Here is a 21057-nt window from a genome sequence, read left to right on the forward strand (position 1 = left end):
GAACCAGCAAATCAAAGAATACAATACTAAGAAGGAAGGTTAGCGATCATAAATCAAGTCATGATTGTATGAGTGAGAAAAATAAGGCCAGAGAGGTGAAGTGACTTGCCGAAGGCTGTAGAGATAGTTGTTGGCAATGATGAGATGAGAATTTAGGTCACCTGACTCCCCATCTAGTGTTCTACCCCATTTGCCTTTGCACTCTCCTATTTATTATTATTATTATTATTAATTTTGAGATGGAGTCTCACTCTATCGTCCAAGCTCGAGTGTACTGCCGCAATCTCAGCTCACTGTGACCTCCACCTCCAGGGTTCAAGCAATTCTCCTGCCTCAGCCTCTGGAGTAGCTGGGGCTACAACCACATGCCACCAACCCTGGCCATTTTCTTTTTTCTTTTCTTTTCTTTTCTTTTTTTTTTTTTTTTTTTTTTGTAGAGATGAGATTCACCATGTTGGCCAGGCTGGAATCAAACTCCTGACCTCAAGTGATCCTCCCGCCTTCGCCTCCCAAAGTACTGGGATTACAGACGTGAACCACCACATCTGGCCTGTTTTATTTTCTTTACAGCATGTATCACCTTTTGAACTTTTTAAAAACAGTTTGGGCCAGGCACGGTGGCTCATGCCTGTAATCCCAGCAGTTTGGGAGGTCGAGGCAGGAGGATCACAAGGTCAGGAGTTTGAGACTAGCCTGGCCATCATGGTGAAGCCTCGTCTCTACTAAAAAAAAAAAAAAAAAAAATTATCTGGGTGTATGGTACACACCTGTAATCCTAGCTACTTGGGAGGCTGAGGAAGGAGAATCGTTTGAATCCGGGAGGTGGAGGTGAGCCGACATCAAGCCATTTCACTCCAGCCTGGGTAACAGGGGAAGACTCTGTCTTAAAAAACAAAAACAAACAAAAAACACAGTTGTTACCCCAATAAACATGAATGCCCACCATAGAGAAAGACAGACATGGAAATAAATCATGGAAGTGTGAAAAGTGCAGTTATCCTCTGCTCCTCTTGGTCCGATACACCCATACACATAAAGTGTCACAGAATTAGACATACTTCATTAGAGAGTTAAAGATGGTAGTGGGTCAAACCACCTCATCCAATGGTCCGGCTCCTGGTGGGACCAAGACTGTCGTCAATTCCAGCACAGTAGAGAAATCCCACTTGCTTTCCTTCTTTTTTCGTATTCTTGCTGTATTTAGCACACAGTTGGTGCTGTGAAAATTCCCGCTGACATTCATTGATAAACTGCTTTCGTGACACAGGTTGGCAGACAGGGAATGAAGTTACTGAGTGGAGACGACTCCAGGTGGAGTCATACCTTTGGCTACAGTGATCCAACGGCTTGCGGCCGAACAGTACCCTCTTCCCTGGGCCCCTTTTATCTTGTAATCTTTTTTTTTTAATTTTAATTTTTTTAATCTTGTAATCTTTTTGCACTTAAGTTGATATATGAAATAGAGACTTACTTGCAGTCGTGATCATAACTGTGTAAACAAGTGCCTGTGTTCTTCAGCAATTGGGATGCCGTACGGACTTAAAAGTGGCTAACTTAAGCGGCGCTGTGGATGATTTTGTTTGCAAAGTGTTTCATTTTTACTACGTTTTCGCAGTAAGTTATTATACAAAGCTAATGATGCACGATGCACAGAGCATTTCAAGCTTACTCTCTGAAGAAAAGGCACCTAGGAAGGTTGACAGTTCGTTTTGTTTTGTTTTGAATGTAAAGTCCACGGCAGACCTAAATCTCTTACAAGGAACAGGGTCTCACCCTCGTGCTGCTTAGAAATCCAGGGAAAAGCATCAGACGATCGATGGGCTCCCAACATTCACCTGAGAGCACCGTCTAACCATATTCTCGAACCTCCGAGAATCTTCCTAAATTCCCTTGCTGGAGTCCCCGCCCTCTACTTGTCAGCGTAGTGCGTCAAAGGCCCGTAGCCGTCACTGGAGGGAAAAAAGTACGTCGCGCGAGACTCTGCGACGGGATTCGGAAGTTAGTGAACAGCCGCGGCGCAAGCGCACTGGCCTCACAACCCCGGGCGGCACGCGGGTAGGTAGGCTAGAGCCTAGAGGAAGGGAGCAGAGCGTGCTGGGGTCTTTTTTCGCTCTCCGCGCAGTGCGTGGGTCAGCGGATCCGTGGAGGTGCGGAGCCTGACTAGGCCTCCCCGGCTCGCGCGTGAGTGCAGCGGAAGCCCTTCTGTTCCTCCACGAGTTGGAGGAGTGCAGCGGGCTTGCACCCCGGTGTCGGGACGCGAGCTAGTGCTCCTCATTTCCTCCTAACGGTGCCCCCCACGCATACACTCCAGTCCCCCCGAGAGTTGGTCTTCGCCCCTCGGCGCGCCCCTCCTCACCCGGCCCCTCCCACCGGCCCCCAGTTTCCGCCGGCTTGCTAGCTGCCTAGCTCGCGGTCCGTAGTCGGCTTCGTCCCTGGGGTCCCTGCTTGGGGGCGGAGAAGATGGCTGGAGGACGTCTGCTGTTGGGGGGCGACTTCCTGTCGCCGCCGCCGCTGCCCCCCCTCCCGCCGCCGCCGCTGCCGCCCCTCCCGCCGCCCCCGCCCGAGCCAGTGTTGGAGCAGTGGCGCTATAGCCACGAAAGTGACTGGCAGTGGGCTCTGCGGCGCAGCTTCATCTGTCGGCACTTGCACAGCTATCCCGGGGCTGCCCTCGACCAGCTCCTCGCGCTCTCCGCCGCCTGGACCAACCACGTCTTCCTGGGCTGCAGGTGAGAAAGGTGTAGGGGTCGCGTTAGGGACGGGAGTAAGAAATCAGTGATGGGAGATCGGGTTAGGGACGGCGGTGGAGGGATCGATGATGGTGGTTGGGATAGGGACGGGGGCGGGATGCGGAGGATAACTTGGAGGCTGGAGATTTGGAGGTGCTGGAGGGCACTATAGGGATCACTATTGGCCTGGGGGTGGGGTGGCCGACTGTGGTGGCTCGGCATGACATAACAGCTAGGAGGGTGCAGAGATCCCAGGACCAGGGATGGAGATAAAGCAGCGCCTGGAAGAGGATTATTGAGAGGTGGTTGTTGTGGTTGGTGGTGGTATTAGAGGACGTGGGAAATGATGAATAGCAGGATCTCGGACCTGCGTAGGGCCTTCCAAGGATGCGGTATCCGCAGAGAATATATATATTCGACAGTCGGGGTTTTGAGGGAAGGGCGAAGGGACCCCACCGTTCTAATCCTAGTCTCCTCCTTGACCACTTTTTTCCCATCCCTCTTAAATAAAATACCCTCCTCTGCTTGCAGCCCCCTAGCAGGGTCATACTGTCTTCTCCTGGGGAGGTGGTACGTATCAGCTCTCTGATCCGCAGCAGCGTCAGCCTTGCTTGTAGATTTGCGCATAATGTGTCTGGACTCAAACAAAGAAATGGATATATCTACTGTAAAAATGGATTGCCCTCTTTTTACCCTGAATGGGATCAGAAGGATTAGCATTTGGCTCTGAGTGAGGTTTTCGGTGTGTGAGTGAGTGTGGTGGTGGTGGGGGTGTCTGTCTGTTTGTTTTTCCCCCCCTTTCCTAGAACCTGGTGACGTTCTGAACAGGCCTCTTTAAAGCTCTTTGCATTCAAGGGAGACTGCAGTATGGTTCCAACGCAGTTGTTTTTTTTTTTTTCCCAAATAGGCTACTTGGACCTCTGTCCTTCGGAACCTTTAAATTGGCCGTTTACTGGACTAGTCATTCCTTTGATAGACTGGGAGACTACTTCTTTTGACATTCCTGCAATCATAGTCAGTTTTTTTTTTTTTATCAGGAATGATAAAAAATTCTGGAATATGATCAGGTCAGTTTTGGCCAATTCAGTTCCAGGAGTAACTGTAACAGATGTAGAAAAATAGGATTGTCTACTCCTCTTAATTATTGAACATGGCATCTAGTGTGATATACTTTGCTCTCATCACAGAAATTTATTTTTCTGTCTTCTCTAGGTTAGCATAATTTCTATCTCCAGAGATAATGATTATTTTGTGTGAGGAACTGGTTACAACTAAGGAAGCCTTAGTTATTAAACAAGTCAGATAAATCTACTTGACCTTTGCCTAACAATATTGTTCTTGAGTTCAAAAGTTACCTTTATCCTATAATCGTAAGTCTCCATAAAATCACAGAAGGCTGTCAAAAATCTGAATTCTTAACATAAAAAAAAAAAAAAACTTAAATGAGGAAGGAGGATAACCATCCTTTTTTTAAATAATAAATCTTACCTTCCCACCAGAATGTAAGCTCCCTTGGGGAAAGGGATTTTGCTTTCTTGTTTACACCTTTATCCTCAGTGCCTAGAAGATAGCCTGCTAAATAATAGCAATAAATGTGCGTGGAGTGAATGGATGTATGCAGCTTTATGATGTACAACACATTTAAAATTTTTATTATCTCATTTCCTACAACACCTTTGGGTATTAGGTGGTGTCTCATTTTTACTGCTAAATCGGTGGAGGACAAGAAGTTAAGTCACGTGTCCAAGGTCCCACAGCTGGGGCTAGGATCCAGGTCTTCTGATGCCCAGACTAATGCTCTTTCCACTGAGCTACAGCTACCATATTTGGGAAGGATGGATCATGAATGAAAGCAAGTAACTGACATAAGCCACATCATTATATCATTATATCTCAGGATTTAATTCCAAGAACAACACCCTTGTACATAATCAGGGCATTAAAAACACAAAGTAGGCCAATAGTAGTTGGTGTTAAAGGCTCAAGCATTGCAGGGTATTGTGTATGCACACAGGTGCATCTGTGAATAGTATGTATGCTATAGTTATCATGTTACATTGCAGCTAAGTCAGTTTAGTTAATACAAGAATTGCCATTACATTATCAAATAGCTTAACTGAAAAGTAATGTTTGCATTGTATCTGATATAGGAGATATCAGATTTACTTCCATATAGGAGAAAGGGAAGGGCCAATGAAGAATCTTGGAAGCTAGGGACCAAGTGCAGTCTTCCATTTTAGATGGGCTTTATGTTACCTCTCATCTTCAGGTGGGTAAAACTTGTGTTCCAATACTTGATGTTAATGTAGATGTTGGCAGAGGTCTTGTTTTCTGTGACAGAATACTCTTCTCTCAAGTGAATTGCAGAATACCTGGTGAAATAGCTCTTTGTAAATTTCAGTTGTTAATCTTGTTAATTTTGTTGTTGTTGTTGCTCAGGCTGGAATGCAGTGGCATAATCTCAGCTCACTGCAAACTCCACCTCCCAGGTTCAAGCAGTTCTCATGTCTCAGCCTCCTGAGTAGCTGGGATTGCAGGTATGCGCCACCACAGGCTAATTTTTGTATTTTTGATAGAGACGGGGTTTCGCCATGTTGGCCAGGCTGGTCTCGAACCCCTGGGCTCGATTGATCCTCCCGCCTCGGCTTCCCAAAGTGCTGCGATTATAGGAGTGAGTCACTGCACCTGGCCTTAAATTGTTGATTTGTTGGTCAAGGTATATCACTTGGAACAGGTTGTGAACAATAGCAAAAAGGAAATTCCTTGCTCTTTTTTCCCTCTGACAAAATGTTTTGTGTTCCATTTTACTTGGGGCTAAAATAAATTCCTAGGTCAAATAAGTCTTTGAAAATTCCTTCATCATAAGACCCAGCCAGGAGGAACTCGGATGTGCAGGGAAACAGACAATATTTCATTGCTTTTGGTGATAGTGGCAATTTCCACAGAACAAATTTGAATATCTTCTTGACTCTCACTGGGGTTTTCAAACTTAAATACGCATCAAAATCACCTGTTAGTCTTGTTAAAACACAAATTGCTGGGTCCCAGCCCCAGGGTTTCTGATTCGGTAAGTCTGAGGTGGTGCCTCAGAATTTTTTTTTTTTGACAAGCTCCCAGGTGATAACTGATGTTGCTGATCCAGAGAGCAGCACTCTCAGAACCACTGCCTTATAGGATAAAATAAAACAGTGTCTTCCAGTTTGTTTTTAAATCATTTTTCCCCCTCGTTGTTCAGGCAACCAGAAAGCTCAAATGGCTGAAATTATTTCTCTTCGTTTTTTCATTTGTCTGTTTTGCACAAGTAAACAGCTTACCACGAATTTTTTCAACAAGCAGTTTCTAAGATATGTCTTGTGGCTAGTGAAAAATTAGTTCAGTTTTCTGACCAACTACATCAACAGCACTTAAATAATTGTACCTATGAATGCCTAAAGAACTGTCATTTTTACTTAAAAATTGTAGATAGTGTCTCCATATTTAATAAATCAGTTTGATTAACTGGGGCATTTAATTTTCCAGTCGTTGTTGATCAATAAAATTAGAAGGAGAATCCTGGCCTACTATTCACCTTTGATGAGACATTAATTAATAGAGAAACTATACCTTAAAATGAAACCAGCTTTGCTTCCTTATTTGTCTCTTCCTGGTTGATACAAGACTGGTATTTGGAAGGTAGATGCTGGCTGAGTGTTACAAAACTGCACATAGTAGGGAAAGTGTATAAATCACTAGCTAATGAAATGAGTGTGGGAGCTTTTGAAATATTTATCAATAATCTGGGTGTATGTTATTCACTTACGATGTCAGGAGTCTTACGAATTTTTTTTTTTAATAGAGACAGAGTCTCCCTGTGTGGCTCAGGCTGATCTCGAACTCCTGAGCTCAAGTGATCCACTCACCTTGGCCTCCCAAAGTGCTGGGATTACAGGAGTGAGCCACTGGCCTGAGTCCTTTTCTTTTCTTTTCTTTTCTTTTCTTTTCTTTTCTTTTCTTTTGAAACAGTTTTGCTCTGTCACCCAGGCTGAAGTGCAATGGGGGGATCTTGGCTCACTGCAACCTCCACTCCTGGGTTCAAGTGATTCTCCTGCCTCCGCCTTCCAAGTAGCTAGGATCACAGGCATGTACCAACACGCCTAGCTAATTTCGTTTGTATTTTTAGTAGAGACATGGTTTCACCATGTTGGCCAGGCTGGTCCTGACCTCAGGTGATCCACCCACCTTGGCCTCCCAAAGTGCTGGGATTACAGACGGGAGCCATTCCACCTGGAATAAGTTTTCCTCATGAATAGTTTTGAATAAACAATTTTATACTTGGAAACCTGAATCTTTGCTTAATTTTCAAATCTTAACTTTTTTATTTGAACTTAGTAGAATAGTTTAATATATTTTTTAAAAGTTTTAAGGCTGGCGTGGGGGCCTATGCCTGTAATCCCAGCACTTTGGGAGGCTGAGGTGAGTAGATCACTTGAGGTCAGGAGTTTGAGACCAGCCTGGCCAACATGGTGAAACTCTGTCTCTATCGGGCGTGGTGGCACGTGCTTGTAGTCCCAGCTACTCGAGAGGCTGAGGCGGCAGAATCTCTTGAACCTAGGAGACAGGGATTGCAGTGAGCTGAGTTTGTGCCACTGCACTTCAGCTTGGGCAACAGAGCGAGAGTCCATCTCAAAAAAAAAAAAGTTTTGTAAGCATCTGTTACTGAATATTTATTAAATTTCAGCTGCCATTGTATATTATAGTGGCTTATGTTATTCATAGGTATGCATATATATGTACCTGCTTTATGTCCAGAGATGTAAAACTTATGTTCATTAGAACATAACATTACATTAGATGTAAAACTTTTTGTTCATTAGAATCATCTTTTTATGTGCTAGTGGGACAGTTGAGTCATATCCTGGTTCCCAAAAGTTTGGTATAATATTAGCTACTTTTGAGAACCATAAGACCTCAAAGAATTTTTTTTTCTTTTTCTTTTGAGACAGTCTTGCTCTGTTGCCCAGGCTGGAGTGCAGCCACGTGATCTTGACTTACTGTAACCTCTGCCTCCTGGGTTCGGGCGATTCTCCTGCCCTGCCTCAGCCTCCTGAGTAGCTGCGATTGCAAGCGCGCGCCACCATGACTAGCTAATTTTTGTACTTTTTTTTTTTTTTTTTTTAGTAGAAAGGGGGTTTTAGCATGTTGGCCAGGCTGGTCTTGAACTCCTAGCCTCAGGTGATCTGCCCACCTTGGCTTCCCAAAGTGCTGGGATTACAGGCATGAGCCACCACACCTGGTGTGGTTTTCTTTTTTAAGAGTTTGTAATCTAAAGGGTAATTTAGCAGACTAAAATATATAGTACACATGCATCTTAAAAAATTACTATATTAGATTTGCCTTAATGATATCTTACATTTTATTCAATAATATGAATACTGTATAGCCATTAAAACTCGTGGTAATGATGTGGAGAAAAGGCTTATGATACAGTAAATTAAAAACAAACCCCACCAGATTTCAAATCAACATAGATGCCCTCATAGTGATGGGGAATTATTGGAAAGACAGAAAAAGGAATAAAAAATAAACTGCAGCATGTCGATGAAGTTATCACTGGTTAGAGTTACTATTTTTGAGACAGGTTCTCACTCAGTCACCCAGGCTGGTGTACAGTGGTGTGATCACAGCTCACTGTAGCCTCAACCTCCTGGGCTCAAGTGATTCCAGTAGCTGTGATTGCAGGCATATGCCACAGTGTCCAGCTTTTGTTTTGTTTTGTTTTTTTGGTAGAGACAGGGTCTTGCCATGTTGCCCAGGCTGGTCTTGAACTCCTGAGCTCACGTGATCCTGTTGCCTTGGTTTCCCAAAGTGTTAGGATTACAGGCATGAGCCACTGCTCCTGGCCGGTAGTTGGGAATGTAGGTGCTTTTCTTGGTGGATTTTCTAAAATTCCCCATTTTAAAGGTGTTACTTTAAACACACTATTAAAAAATAGACTATGGAAAAACTGAGTAGTAAAAGCTTTACTGCCTTGGTTTACTTTAAATGTGTGGCACCACTTCTTTATCTTTGGATAGCTACTCTGAATAATTCTAGAATCCTTGTCTTATTAAACATTCTAGATTCGTATTTACATTGTTCTTTGAATAGTCAAATGTTTGTTAGGTGCCATATGGTCTTTTTCATTATTGTTCAGACTGTTTGGTCTTCTTCAGTATTACGACTTTCTAGCAAAGGACGTAGAACTGCGTCAGCAACCTACACAAAGACTCTTTTTTTTTTTTTGAGACAGAGTATCTGTCGCTAGGCTGGAATGCAGTGGCATGATCTTGGCTCACTGCAACCTCTGTCTCCTGGGTTCCAGCAGTTATACCTCAGCCTCCCAAGTAGCTAGGATTATAAGCACACGCCACTATGACCAGCTAATTTTTGTATTTTTAGTAGAGATGGGGTTTCACCATGTTGGCCAGGATGGTCTCGATCTCCTGACCTTGTGATCCGCCCACCTCGGCCTCCCAAAGTTCTAGGATTACAGGCATGAGCCACTGCACCCGGCCACAAAGACTTATTTTTATGGCCTATGGGTAAAGTTGAATTTTGTGGCAAATGTAATGAATAGGGTATATAGTAAGTAGCTAGAATAATTACTGATGCTGGAAGAAACCTGAGAAAAGTGAGCACGAATGAGCCCTAACTGCATCATACCGTAAGACATACATGCCATTTGCAGTTGTACACTATACTTGGAATCAGGCTCTAACTGAAGGTCTAGAGCAAATTGACTGGAATTCAAGGTGAGTTGCCTGGTTGTATGGCCAGTTTTGATAAGGGTGTAGGATTACCAGTTTAAGATTTTTAGACTCATCTCATTTTCCTACTCTTTATCTCATACTTTGGAGATTAGACTCCCAAATTTGAAGGGAAGTGATATGTAGAATGCATGGTTTTTTAAAATTTTGTTGTTGTTGTTGTTGTTGTTGTTATTTGAGATAGAGTCTCACGCTTGTCATCCAGCCTGGAGTTCAATGGTGCGATTTTGGCTCACTGCAACCTCTGCCTCCTGGGTTCATGCGATTCTCCTGCCTCGGCCTCCCAAGTAGCTAGGATTACAGGCACCCACCACCATGCCCGGCTAATTTTTGTATTTTTAGTAGAGACGGGGTTTCACCATGTTGGCCAAACTGGTCTTGAACTTCTGACCTCAGATGATCTGCCCACCTCAGCCTCCCAAAGTGCTGGGATTACAGGTGTGAGCCACTGTGCCGGCCATATTATGTTTTAGACTGTGCTTTCTGGTGTTCAGATAAGAGTAAATGAAAATAAAATTAGTCTTGGTATTTAAATATTTGTGCTAGCTTTAGCAGCAGCAGTTGTCAGTGAGAAGTACAGGTTACAACTGAGCCACCTTCCAGCAATCTGTCAGGGAGGCCACCGTGCTTTGACTTCTGCTTTGCTTTGAACAAGACATGATGGGTGTGGAACCTGTTTTACTGAAAATGGAATATGTTACCCTCTTTCTAGTTCAGAACCGGCTGCTGTAAAAGCATGATAGTTACTCATTGTCAGAACTTTCTTCCCAAATGCTACCAGGAATCCCTTTTTTGGACCTAGGCTGGGAAGGCTCTCAAGGTAGGAAGGGAGAGCAGATAACTGTGATAACAGACACTTTACTTGAGCTCATGTTCCTGTTTCTCTGCAGTAAAATGTTATTCTATCAAGCAGCCAATCTGCTTCATAAGGAGCTTTTTTTTTTCTTTTTTTCTTTTTTTTTTTAAAGAAAGAGGATCTCGGCCAGGCTTGGTGGTTCATGCCTGTAATCCCAGCACTTTGGGAGGCCAAGGCAGGTGGATTACCCGAGATCAGAAGTTCAAGACCAGCCATGCCAACATGGAGAAACCCTGCCTCTACTAAAAATACAAAAATTAGCTGGGCGTGGTGGAACATGCCTATAATCCCAGCTACCCGGGAGGCTGAGGCAGGAGAATTTGCTTGAACCCAGGAGGTGGAGGTTGCAGTGAGCTGATATCAGACCACTGCACTCCAGCCTGGGAGACAGAGCAAGACTCCGACTCAAAAAAAAAAAAAAAAAAAGAGTAGGCCAGGCGCGGTGGCTCAAGTCTGTAATCCCAGCACTTTGGGAGGCGAGGCGGGTGGATCACGAGGTCAAGAGATCGAGACCATCCTGGCCAACATGGTGAAACCCCGTCTCTACTAAAAATACAAAACGTTAATTGGGCATGGTGGCGCGTGCCTGTAATCCCAGCTACTCAGGAGGCTGAGGCAGGAGAATTGCCTGAACCCAGGAGGCGGAGGTTGCGGTGAGCCGAGATCGCGCCATTGCACTCCAGCCTGGGTAACAAGAGCGAAACTCCGTTTCAAAAAAAAAAAAAAAAAGAAGAGACAGGGTCTCACTCTGTGACCCACACTGCAGTGGTGCAATCACAGCTCACTGTAGCCTTGACCTTCCCATCTGAAGTGATCCTCCCACCTTAGCCTCTCAAGTAGCTGGGACCACAGGCATGGGTGACCATGCTTGGCTAAGTTGTTTGTTTGTTTTTGTAATGATGGTGTTATGCCATGTTTCCCAGGCTGGTCTTGAACTCCTGGCTTCAAGTGATCCACCCACCTCCACCTCTCAAAGTGTTGGGATTACAGGCATGAACCACCATGCCCAGCCAGGAGCCATCTTTAAAAGTGTGTATTTTAAAGCTTTGTCTTAAAATTTCAAACACAGCAAAGTAGAAAAGAGTTTAATGAACCCCAGGTACCCATCTCTCAGCAGTCATCAATAGTCTCCCGTACTACCCTTCTTCCTTCATCTGTTCTGCCCTAGCTTTTTGTGGGAGATAGTTATATTTTTTAAAATCCTGACATCATTTCACCTGTACGTTTGTCAGTATACATCTGTATCAGATAAGAATTTTTAAAAATAGTCACCATGCCATTATTCATAGTCAACAAATTAATGGTAATGTCTTTTGTTTTGTTTTGTGTTTTTGTTTTGAGATGGACTTTTGCTCTTGTTGCCCGGGCTGGAGTGCAATGGCACAGTCTCGGCTCACTGCAACCTCCGCCTCCCAGGTTCAAGCGATTTTCCTGCCTCGGCCTCCCGAATAGCTGGGATTACAGGCATGCGCCACCACGCCTGGCTAATTTTGTATTTTTAGTAGAGACCGGGTTTCTCCATGTTGGTCAGGCTGGTCTCGAACTCCCGACCTCAGGTGATCCACCTGCGTCAGCCTCCCAAAGTGCTGGGATTACAGGCGTGAGCCACTGTGCCTGGCCAATTAACGGTAATTTCTTAAAAATCACCCAATGCCTATTTGATGTTCAGTTTTCTTCCTTTGTCTCAAGTGTCTTTTTACAAATGATTTGATTCATTCATGATACAAAGTGTATACGATATATTTGATTGATCAGTCTCCTTTAACCTATAACCATTTCCTCTTCCTTTTATTTTCATTCTACAGTATTTATTTGATGAGGAAACCGGGCTGTCACATACTGTTCCCTCATTCTGGAGTTGGATGGTTCCATTCTTGTGGTGTTGCACGTGTTTCTGGGAGTCAGGAACTTGATTAGGTTCAGGTTCAATTCTTTGGAGAGCCGTAATGCTTTCTAGATAGTGCCCTGTATATCCTATTGTATCACATCAGGGGGGTACATGTTTGGTTGTCCCACTTTTAGTGATAATAAGATGATAAAGTCCTCCATCAACTTTTTTAACTGAAATTTTTCTTGAGATAATTATAGATTCACATGTAATTGTAAGAAATAATACAAAGAGATGGCCGGGTGCAGTGGCTCATGCTTGTAATCCCAGAACTTTTGAGAGGCTGAGGTGGGCAGATCATCTGAGATCAGGAGTTTGACACCAGCCTGGCCAACGTAATGAGACCCTGTCATACCTAAAATACAAAAATTAGCCCTGCATGGTGGTGCATGCCTATAGTCCCAGCTACTCGGGAGACTGAGGCAGGAGAATCACTTGAATCCAGGAGGCAGAAGTTTCAGGAAGCTGAGATCGAATCACTGCACTCCAAGCCTGGGCGACAGAGCGAGACTCTTTCTCAAAGAAAAAAGTTTGTTCCTTTTTGTCCCAAGTAGTGTTTCATGTTGTATATGGACCAGAATCTAACAATTTACTTGTTGAAGGACGTCTGGGCTGATTGTAGTTTTGGGCTGTTATAAATAAAGCTGCTGTGAACATTCATGTACAGGTTTTTGTATGAACATGAGTTCTCATTTCTCTGGAATAAATGTCCAAGAGTGTAATTGCAATTGCCGGATCAAGTGGTAACTGATGTTTGTTTTTTTTGTATGTTTGTTTTGTTTTTGAGACAGAGTTTTGCTCTTGTTGTCCCAGCTAGAGTGCAATAGCACCATCTCAGCTCACCACAACCTCTGCCTCCCGGTTCAAGCAATTCCCCTGCCTTAGCTTCCCAAGAAGCTGGGATTACAGGCATGCACCACCACACCTGGATGATTTTGTATTTTTAGTACAGATGGAGTTTCTCCATGTTGGTCAGGCTGGCCTTGAACTCCTGACCTCAGGTGATCCGCCTGCCTCGGCCTCCCAAAGTTCTGGGATAACAGGCGTGAGCCACCATGCCCGGCCTGATGTTTGGTTTTATAAGAAACTAACAAACTGTTTTCCATTGTGACCGTACCATTCCCACCAGCAATGTCTGAGTGATCCAGTTTCTCCTTATTTTTGTCAGCATTTGGTATTGTCACTATTTTTTTATTTTGACCATTCTAATAGGTGTATAGTGATACCTCATTGTGGGTTTAAATTGCATTTCCCTGGTGGCTAGTGATGAACATTGTTTCATGTGCTTATTTGCAATCTGTCTATCCTCTTTGGTGAAATATTTTGTTCATGTCTTTTGTTCATTTTTAAATTTGATTTTTTTTCTATTCAGTTTCACATACTAGACTTGTCAAGTGTGTGGTTTACAAATATTTTCTCCCAGTCTGCAGCTTGACTTTTTGTCCTCTTTGCAGTGTTTGAATAGAAAAACTTTTTACTTTTTTTCGTTTTTTTTGTTTTTTTGTTTTTTTGAGATGAAATCTTGCTCTCTCACCCAGACTGGAGTACAGGGGCACAATCTCAGGTCACTGCAACCTCTGCCTCCTGGGTTTGAACAATTCTCCTGCCTCAGCCTCCCAAGTAGCTTGGACTACAGGTGTGTACCACCATGCCCAGCTAATTTTTTTTCTATTTGTGTAGAGATGGGGTTTTGCCATGTTGGCCAGGCTGGTCTCGCACTCTTGTCCTCAAGTGATCTGCCCACCTTGCCCTCCCAAAGTGCTGGGATTACAGGAGTGAGCCACCGTGCCCAGCCAAAACTTTTTAATTTTAATGCGGTCCGTTTTTATCACCAGTTTCTTTATGGATCATGCTTTTGGTGTCAAGCCTAAGAACTGTTTGCCTAGCCCTAGATCCTGCAGATTTTCTTTGTTTTTTTTTTTCAATAAATGTTTTATAGTTTTACATTTAGGTTTATGATGCATTTTGAGTTAGTTTTGTGTAAGGTGTGAGGTTTATTTTAGATTATAGATATCCTTCCTCTGTTGAATTACCTCGGCACTTTTGTCAGTAATCAGTTGAAAATATTTGCATGGGTCTGATTGTCAGCTCTCCACCATTAGCTTTTCACCTAATAGGTTTAGCAGCCATTGATAATCTTTTTTTTTTTTTTTTTTAGAGGGTGTCCCACTCTGTTACCCAGGCTGGAGTGCAGTGGTGTGATCTCAGCTCACTGCAGCCTCCACCTCCCAAGTTCAAGCAATTCTCCTACTTTAGCCTCCTAAGTAGCTGGTATTACAGGTGCCCACCACCACGCCTGCATAATTTTTATATTTTTAGTAGAGATGGAGTTTCACCATGTTGGCCAGTCTCGAACTCCTGACCTCAAGTGATCACCTGCCTCAGCCTCCCAAAGTGCTGAGATTACAGGCGTGCGCCACCATGCCCGGTCTGATGATGGTTTTTTATTTTATTACGGGTTATAGAATGGTAGTAGTTCATGATTCCTTCATTTATTAGCTGGAATGCTTCTCCAAAAGACATTCTCCTCATCAGCTCTGTGGTTGCTCTGAAGTACAATTTTTACAGGAAAATACAGGATAAATGTTTGCTTTCTTCCTTTGGTATATACCTGTTTGCAGAATAATGACATGGTTCCTTCCATCCTCCAAAGGTGACCAATAATAATTTCTAAGTATCATTATGAACTAATGGATTTTCAGCATGTTTGATGTGTTTCAATCCATTGCCATAATTGTTGTTATTGATACTTGAGTTGGCTCACTTTGCCAGTAGGAGTCTATTCAGATTGGCGTCTGAATCCATTTGACACAACTCCTTTGATCTTTGACAGTTTTCTTGTTTTTGGGTGCAAGATTTTTCAGGCTCACCTTAGACACTTCCTGCCACACGCTTAGAATCAACCATTTCTCTAAGGACCTTCATTCCATTTCACGAGAAATGATAGAGACCACAATCAAAACAAATCATGAATTTATACTGATATTTTCAATTCAAATGAAAGACATTTTTGCTAAAATTTCTTGAGTTTATATTTGTATATCTTACTATGCTGAAAAATCTTGATTCCTAATTAGTAACATAATTATTCGTTTGATAGGTAAATATTTTAGGGCCGATTCTTTGGTTTTATAGCCAAGATACCCTGTTGATAAAGTCTTGTGGGAACAATTATAAGACTGGCTTATTTAGGAGCTTTTTAAAAAAGACATCCCTACCTGTTTTAACTGTAGATTATATTAACTTAAATAGGTACAGCCCACGCTTGATGGAAAAAATTCTCCAAATGGCTGAAGGTATTGATATCGGGGAGATGCCTTCATATGATCTGATGCTGCCCAAGTCTTCCAAAGGTCAAAAACGTCACCTCTCAACATGTGATGGTGAGTATACTTGTTTCTGAAAGATGGGATTTCAAGAAACAAATGGCTTTAAAAAATGATATGAGTGTGGTATATTATTTCAAATAACATTGGTAACATTAGTTCTTACACACATGTAAAAGTTTTTGCTTTTAGTTATATACATTTTTTTGAGGATGCTAAATAGAATTGAAACTAAGAATACTGAAATCATGCAATCCTTGAAGTTTATGCCATGGAACCTCCCTCTAACTAGAATCTTATATTGTGATCACTTGAGCATCTAAGTCACTAAATCCTCTTGAATGGGTCTGGGATGGATGAGCTTTCTACTGAGCAGTGTTATAGGAAGGAAGCTCTGGTGTCTGGCATAGCCTCATCTGAGTTCTTCCATAGCTTTAAATTTGGCATCTCCCCTAAATCATTAGTTTCCAGCTGTTGTTCTAGAAAGAAAATAGAGCAAACACCCTTTTGTGATGAATGGGTCAGAACTGAGGTTTTGAAGTTGAAAACCTTTGGAATCTTTTGATAATTCTTTTTCTTTGAGTTTTAGTCACAACTATGTAAAGCACCATCACAGAGTCACTCACTTCTGATACAAAAGAGAAAGGCTTTGTAACTGCCTCTGGTCATCATCTTTCTTGCATTAGAGCCATCTGTTCCACTTGTAGTCCTTAAGTGAGCTTTTCAGCATGGGTGATATGAGATTGTACTGGAACAGTCTTCCAGTTCACTTCACCTTCCAGCACAGGGCAAAGAGTGTATTTCACCTGTGCTTTAGCTCATTTTTGATGCAAAAGCATCTACCAGTCATGTGTGGTGGTGACCTGCATACTTGACTCAATCGTATATTTTCTATCAAAGGTCTTCCCTTACATGTCGAAAGATAGGGAGCATCCCTCCTTATGCTGGAATCTTAGATTGATAATTGAGTCCCTTCACCCAAATGACATGAAGTTTTTGTGATGGGAAGTATCTCGTACCAACAATGCAGCTTGCAAATAATATGGTTGGTACTGTTTTCCTGCTTGGTTCTTTTGAAATATTCCCCATTTTAATGAATTGTAAATTTCACTCATTCTATAGGTCAAAATCCTCCTAAAAAGCAAGCCGGTTCCAAATTCCATGCGAGACCTCGTTTTGAGCCTGTACATTTTGTAGCTAGTAGTTCAAAAGATGAAAGACAGGAAGATCCTTATGGCCCTCAAACAAAAGAGGTAAATGAACAAACACATTTTGCCAGCATGCCAAGAGACATCTACCAAGATTATACTCAAGACTCTTTCAGTATACAAGATGGGAATTCTCAGTATTGTGATTCATCAGGATTCATTTTCACAAAAGACCAGCCTGTAACAGCCAACATGTATTTTGACAGTGGGAACCCCACCCCAAGCAGCACATCACAGCAGGCAAACTCTCAGTCAACTCCTGAGCCTTCACCATCACAGACATTTCCCGAGTCCGTGGTAGCCGAGAAGCAGTATTTTATTGAAAAATTAACGGCGACTATCTGGAAGAACCTTTCTAATCCAGAGATGACTTCTGGATCTGATAAAATTAATTACACATACATGTTAACTCGTTGTATTCAGGCATGTAAGACAAATCCTGAGTACATATATGCTCCTTTAAAGGAAATTCCTCCTGCCGACATCCCCAAAAATAAAAAACTTCTAACTGATGGCTATGCTTGTGAAGTTAGATGCCAAAATATCTACTTAACTACAGGTTATGCTGGCAGCAAGAATGGGTCCAGGGATCGAGCTACTGAGCTAGCTGTAAAACTCTTGCAGAAACGTATTGAAGTTAGAGTTGTCCGGCGGAAATTCAAGCATACGTTTGGAGAGGACCTCGTGGTGTGTCAGATTGGCGTGCCCTCCTATGAATTTCCTCCAGCTCTGAAACCACCAGAGGACTTGGTGGTGCTGGGTAAAGATGCTTCCGGGCAGCCAATTTTTAATGCTTCCGCCAAACACTGGACCAATTTTGTCATTACAGAAAATGCAAATGATGCAATTGGTATCCTTAACAATTCTGCCTCATTCAACAAGATGTCAGTTGAATACAAATATGAGATGATGCCAAATCGCACATGGCGTTGTCGAGTGTTTTTACAAGATCACTGCTTAGCTGAAGGTTATGGAACCAAGAAAACAAGTAAACATGCAGCTGCTGACGAGGCTTTGAAAATTCTTCAAAAAACACAGCCCACTTACCCATCTGTCAAAAGTTCACAATGCCATACAGGCCCTTCACCCAGAGGATCTGGAAAGAAGAAAGATATAAAGGATCTTGTGGTTTACGAGAATTCTTCCAATCCCGTGTGCACGCTGAACGACACAGCTCAGTTTAACCGAATGACAGTTGAGTATGTCTATGAAAGGATGACAGGCCTCCGCTGGAAATGCAAAGTGATTCTAGAGAGCGAAGTAATTGCAGAAGCAGTTGGGGTGAAGAAAACTGTCAAATATGAAGCTGCTGGGGAAGCTGTTAAAACCCTCAAAAAGACCCAGCCAACTGTTATTAACAACTTGAAGAAAGGAACTGTTGAAGATGTGATTTCAAGAAATGAAATTCAGGGCCGCTCAGCAGAGGAGGCTTATAAACAGCAAATCAGAGAAGATAACATTGGAAATCAGCTGCTGAGAAAGATGGGTTGGACTGGTGGTGGTTTAGGTAAATCTGGTGAGGGCATACGGGAGCCTATCTCAGTCAAAGAGCAGCATAAGCGGGAGGGGCTTGGTCTGGATGTAGAGAGGGTGAATAAAATTGCTAAGAGAGATATTGAACAGATCATCAGAAACTACGCCCGCTCTGAGAGCCACACAGATTTGACTTTTTCTAGAGAGCTGACTAATGACGAACGGAAGCAAATACATCAGATTGCCCAGAAGTATGGTCTTAAGAGTAAGTCTCATGGGGTGGGCCATGATAGGTACCTGGTGGTAGGTAGAAAAAGACGGAAGGAAGACCTACTAGATCAGCTCAAACAGGAAGGCCAAGTGGGCCATTACGAGCTTGTTATGCCTCAGGCAAATTGAGATCTTCCTATGCCTCAAGCCAATTGAGATCTTCCAATGCCTCAAGCAAATTGAGATCTTCCTAATTTATTTTGTAAATGCCTAATGAGGCAGATTTTTGAATTTAAGAAATGCTACATGTCCTGGTTGCAGAGTATATTCATCTTAAGATGTCTCACCTTGTTCATTTCATATAGTGGTTTATTAAATATTGGAACCTAAAGAATTCTGTCCACTTGTATTAGCTTAATCCAGCAGATATTGTGCAGTTACTGTTTGTGTCTTTTATATTGCTGTGTCCCTCAGATTTTAGCAGTTTGACAAGCCAAATGGAATTTTACCCCAAGAAAGAAATTCTCATTTTAAAGGGCATAGCACAGCAATCTGCAACAATATGTAAAGTTGATATTGACTACCATCTCTTAATTCCAGATTTACTGAAAATGTCAGATCATTTTGTATTAATCTATTTTCATCTTTGTGTGAAGCCAGTTATAGAATGTTTGACAGTAAATTGTGCTGTACATGTAAATGTCCTTACCAACTAAATGATGTAAAACTTTCTTAAAGTAATTTTAGTGTTCATTTATTTGTAACTTCTACCATGTGATTTCCAGAATATTGGAAGTGGTTTACTGTATCTTGTGATATATGGGTTTTAACAAAATCTAGTCTTCACGCTGAGAGAGCACTACTTGAGAGAGCAGTTGAAAGTTTCAAAAACTTTGGTTCAATCTGAAGAAAGGAAGCTTGAACTGTTTGTTCTTGGTGCCTTGCAGAGAGACTCACAGCAACTCTCCATTATAGCTTTCACACGGTTTGGATGTGCAGGACATCCAAGGCAGCCACAGCTGTGGTAGAGCTTGGTAAAAGACTGAAGACACATTGGTGCTTTGATGCAAAGGTCAGTTGGCTGGTCCCTCTCTCAAAAAGCTTATTTAGCCGGAAAAGCCAACTTTGTAACATATTTAAAACTGCTATTTTCGCTTATTTCTGGAATGTAAAAAAATGTATAAAAAGAATTAGTGTATACTTCCTGAATAAAAAGGAGCCAAAGTTGATGAGAATGGTGGCGTGCTCATTTCCGGGCAGCAGCCTTGTAGCAACACTGGGTCTTTGGAGAAGGGAAGTGGTGTTTGCGCAGAATATTTCAACACCCAGAGCACGTGTGGATGAAGGTACTGATTTAACAGATAGGAATCAGTCAGCTATCACTTTTTTCCTGTGGACCAACACGCTCGCTTCAACCAAATCTTAGGCTGCTGCCTTTTATATGATTTTTGTATCTCAGCTAGATCAAGTATAACCTCATAACAGCACAGGTGAATATTACCATTGATCATTAAACACCTCTAATGAAATGATGTTTGGGACAATTAGGTGGTTTACGATGCCTGAAAATATTTAGCACCATGCTTGACATGTAATTGGCCAACAAGAAATAGTAATTTCCTTTCCCCTGGTTGTTTTTTTTTTTCTTTTTTTGACATGGAATTTTGCTGTTGTTGCCCAGGTTGGAGTGCAGTGGTGTGGTCTCGGCTCACTGCAGCCTCCACTTCTGGGGTTCAAGCAATTCTCCAGTGTCAGCCTCCCAAGCAGCTGAGATTATAGGCACTCACTACCATGCCTGGCTAGTTTTTGCATTTTTAGTAGAGATGGGGGGTTTCACCACATTGGCCAGGCTGGTCTCGAACTCCTGACCTCAGGTGATAGGCCCACCTTGGCCTCCCAAAGTGCTGGGATTATAGGCATGAGCCACCGTGCCTGGCCCTGTTTTTTATATTTTACATTAAGCAGCTGCCCACTGTAGTTAAATTATTTTTAAAATATAAAGAGATGGATCTGTGTAACTTAATCATTTATGGTGACTAACCAGTATGGTCATTGCTTTCCATTAACCGTCTTCCTACAGTGCATAGCCTTTCCTAATGTTGGTAGGAAGAGAAATGTGTCTATTTTATTTTGGCACTTCATATTAACATGGGCAAAAAGAACTAAGCAAAATATTTATAGATTTTATATGATTACAATTTTTTTTTTAAATGAATGAGAGGTTCTTACCTGCCTAGGCTGGCGTCGAACATGTAGCCTCAACTCCTCAAGTGCCAGGACAACTGGCCTGAGCCACCGTGGCTCCCACAATTTTTTTTTCTTTTTTTTGAGACAGGGTCTCACTCTGGTTACCCAGGCTGGAGTGCAGGCACAATCTCGGCTCACTGTAACCTCCAACTCCCGAGTAGCTGGCACTACAGGTGTGCATGACCTGGCCCATCTAATTTTTTGTATTTTTAGTAGAGATGGGATTCTGGTCTCTGCCAGACAGGCCAGCCTGGTCTCAAGCTCCTGGACTTAAGCAGTCTACCCTCCTCAGTCTCCCAAAGTGCTGGGATTACAAAGGCATGAGCCACCACACCCAG

General features: G+C 42.7%; 1 protein-coding gene across 1 annotated transcript; it reads left to right on the forward strand.

Moving 5' to 3' along the window:
* The first annotated feature begins 1992 nt into the window (after positions 1 to 1992).
* Positions 1993 to 19701, forward strand: NKRF (NFKB repressing factor). The gene is made up of 3 exons (XM_010341698.3): positions 1993 to 2726; positions 15508 to 15638; positions 16704 to 19701. The coding sequence occupies exons 1-3, from the start codon at positions 2461 to 2463 to the stop codon at positions 18659 to 18661; spliced, it is 2355 nt and encodes a 784-aa protein (XP_010340000.2). The 5' UTR covers positions 1993 to 2460; the 3' UTR covers positions 18662 to 19701.
* Positions 19702 to 21057: the final 1356 nt, after the last annotated feature.

This window comes from Saimiri boliviensis, chromosome X (assembly GCF_048565385.1).
Source record: "Saimiri boliviensis isolate mSaiBol1 chromosome X, mSaiBol1.pri, whole genome shotgun sequence".
In the NCBI taxonomy this organism is placed as follows: Eukaryota; Metazoa; Chordata; class Mammalia; order Primates; family Cebidae; genus Saimiri; species Saimiri boliviensis.

Coding starts and splice junctions, on each gene's coding strand:
- NKRF (XM_010341698.3), top strand. CDS start 2,461: ATGGCTGGAGGACGTCTGCTGTTGGGGGGCGACTTCCTGTCGCCGCCG. Junction 2,727..15,507: donor CACGTCTTCCTGGGCTGCAG/GTGAGAAAGGTG, acceptor TAACTTAAATAG/GTACAGCCCACGCTTGATGG. Junction 15,639..16,703: donor TCACCTCTCAACATGTGATG/GTGAGTATACTT, acceptor CTCATTCTATAG/GTCAAAATCCTCCTAAAAAG.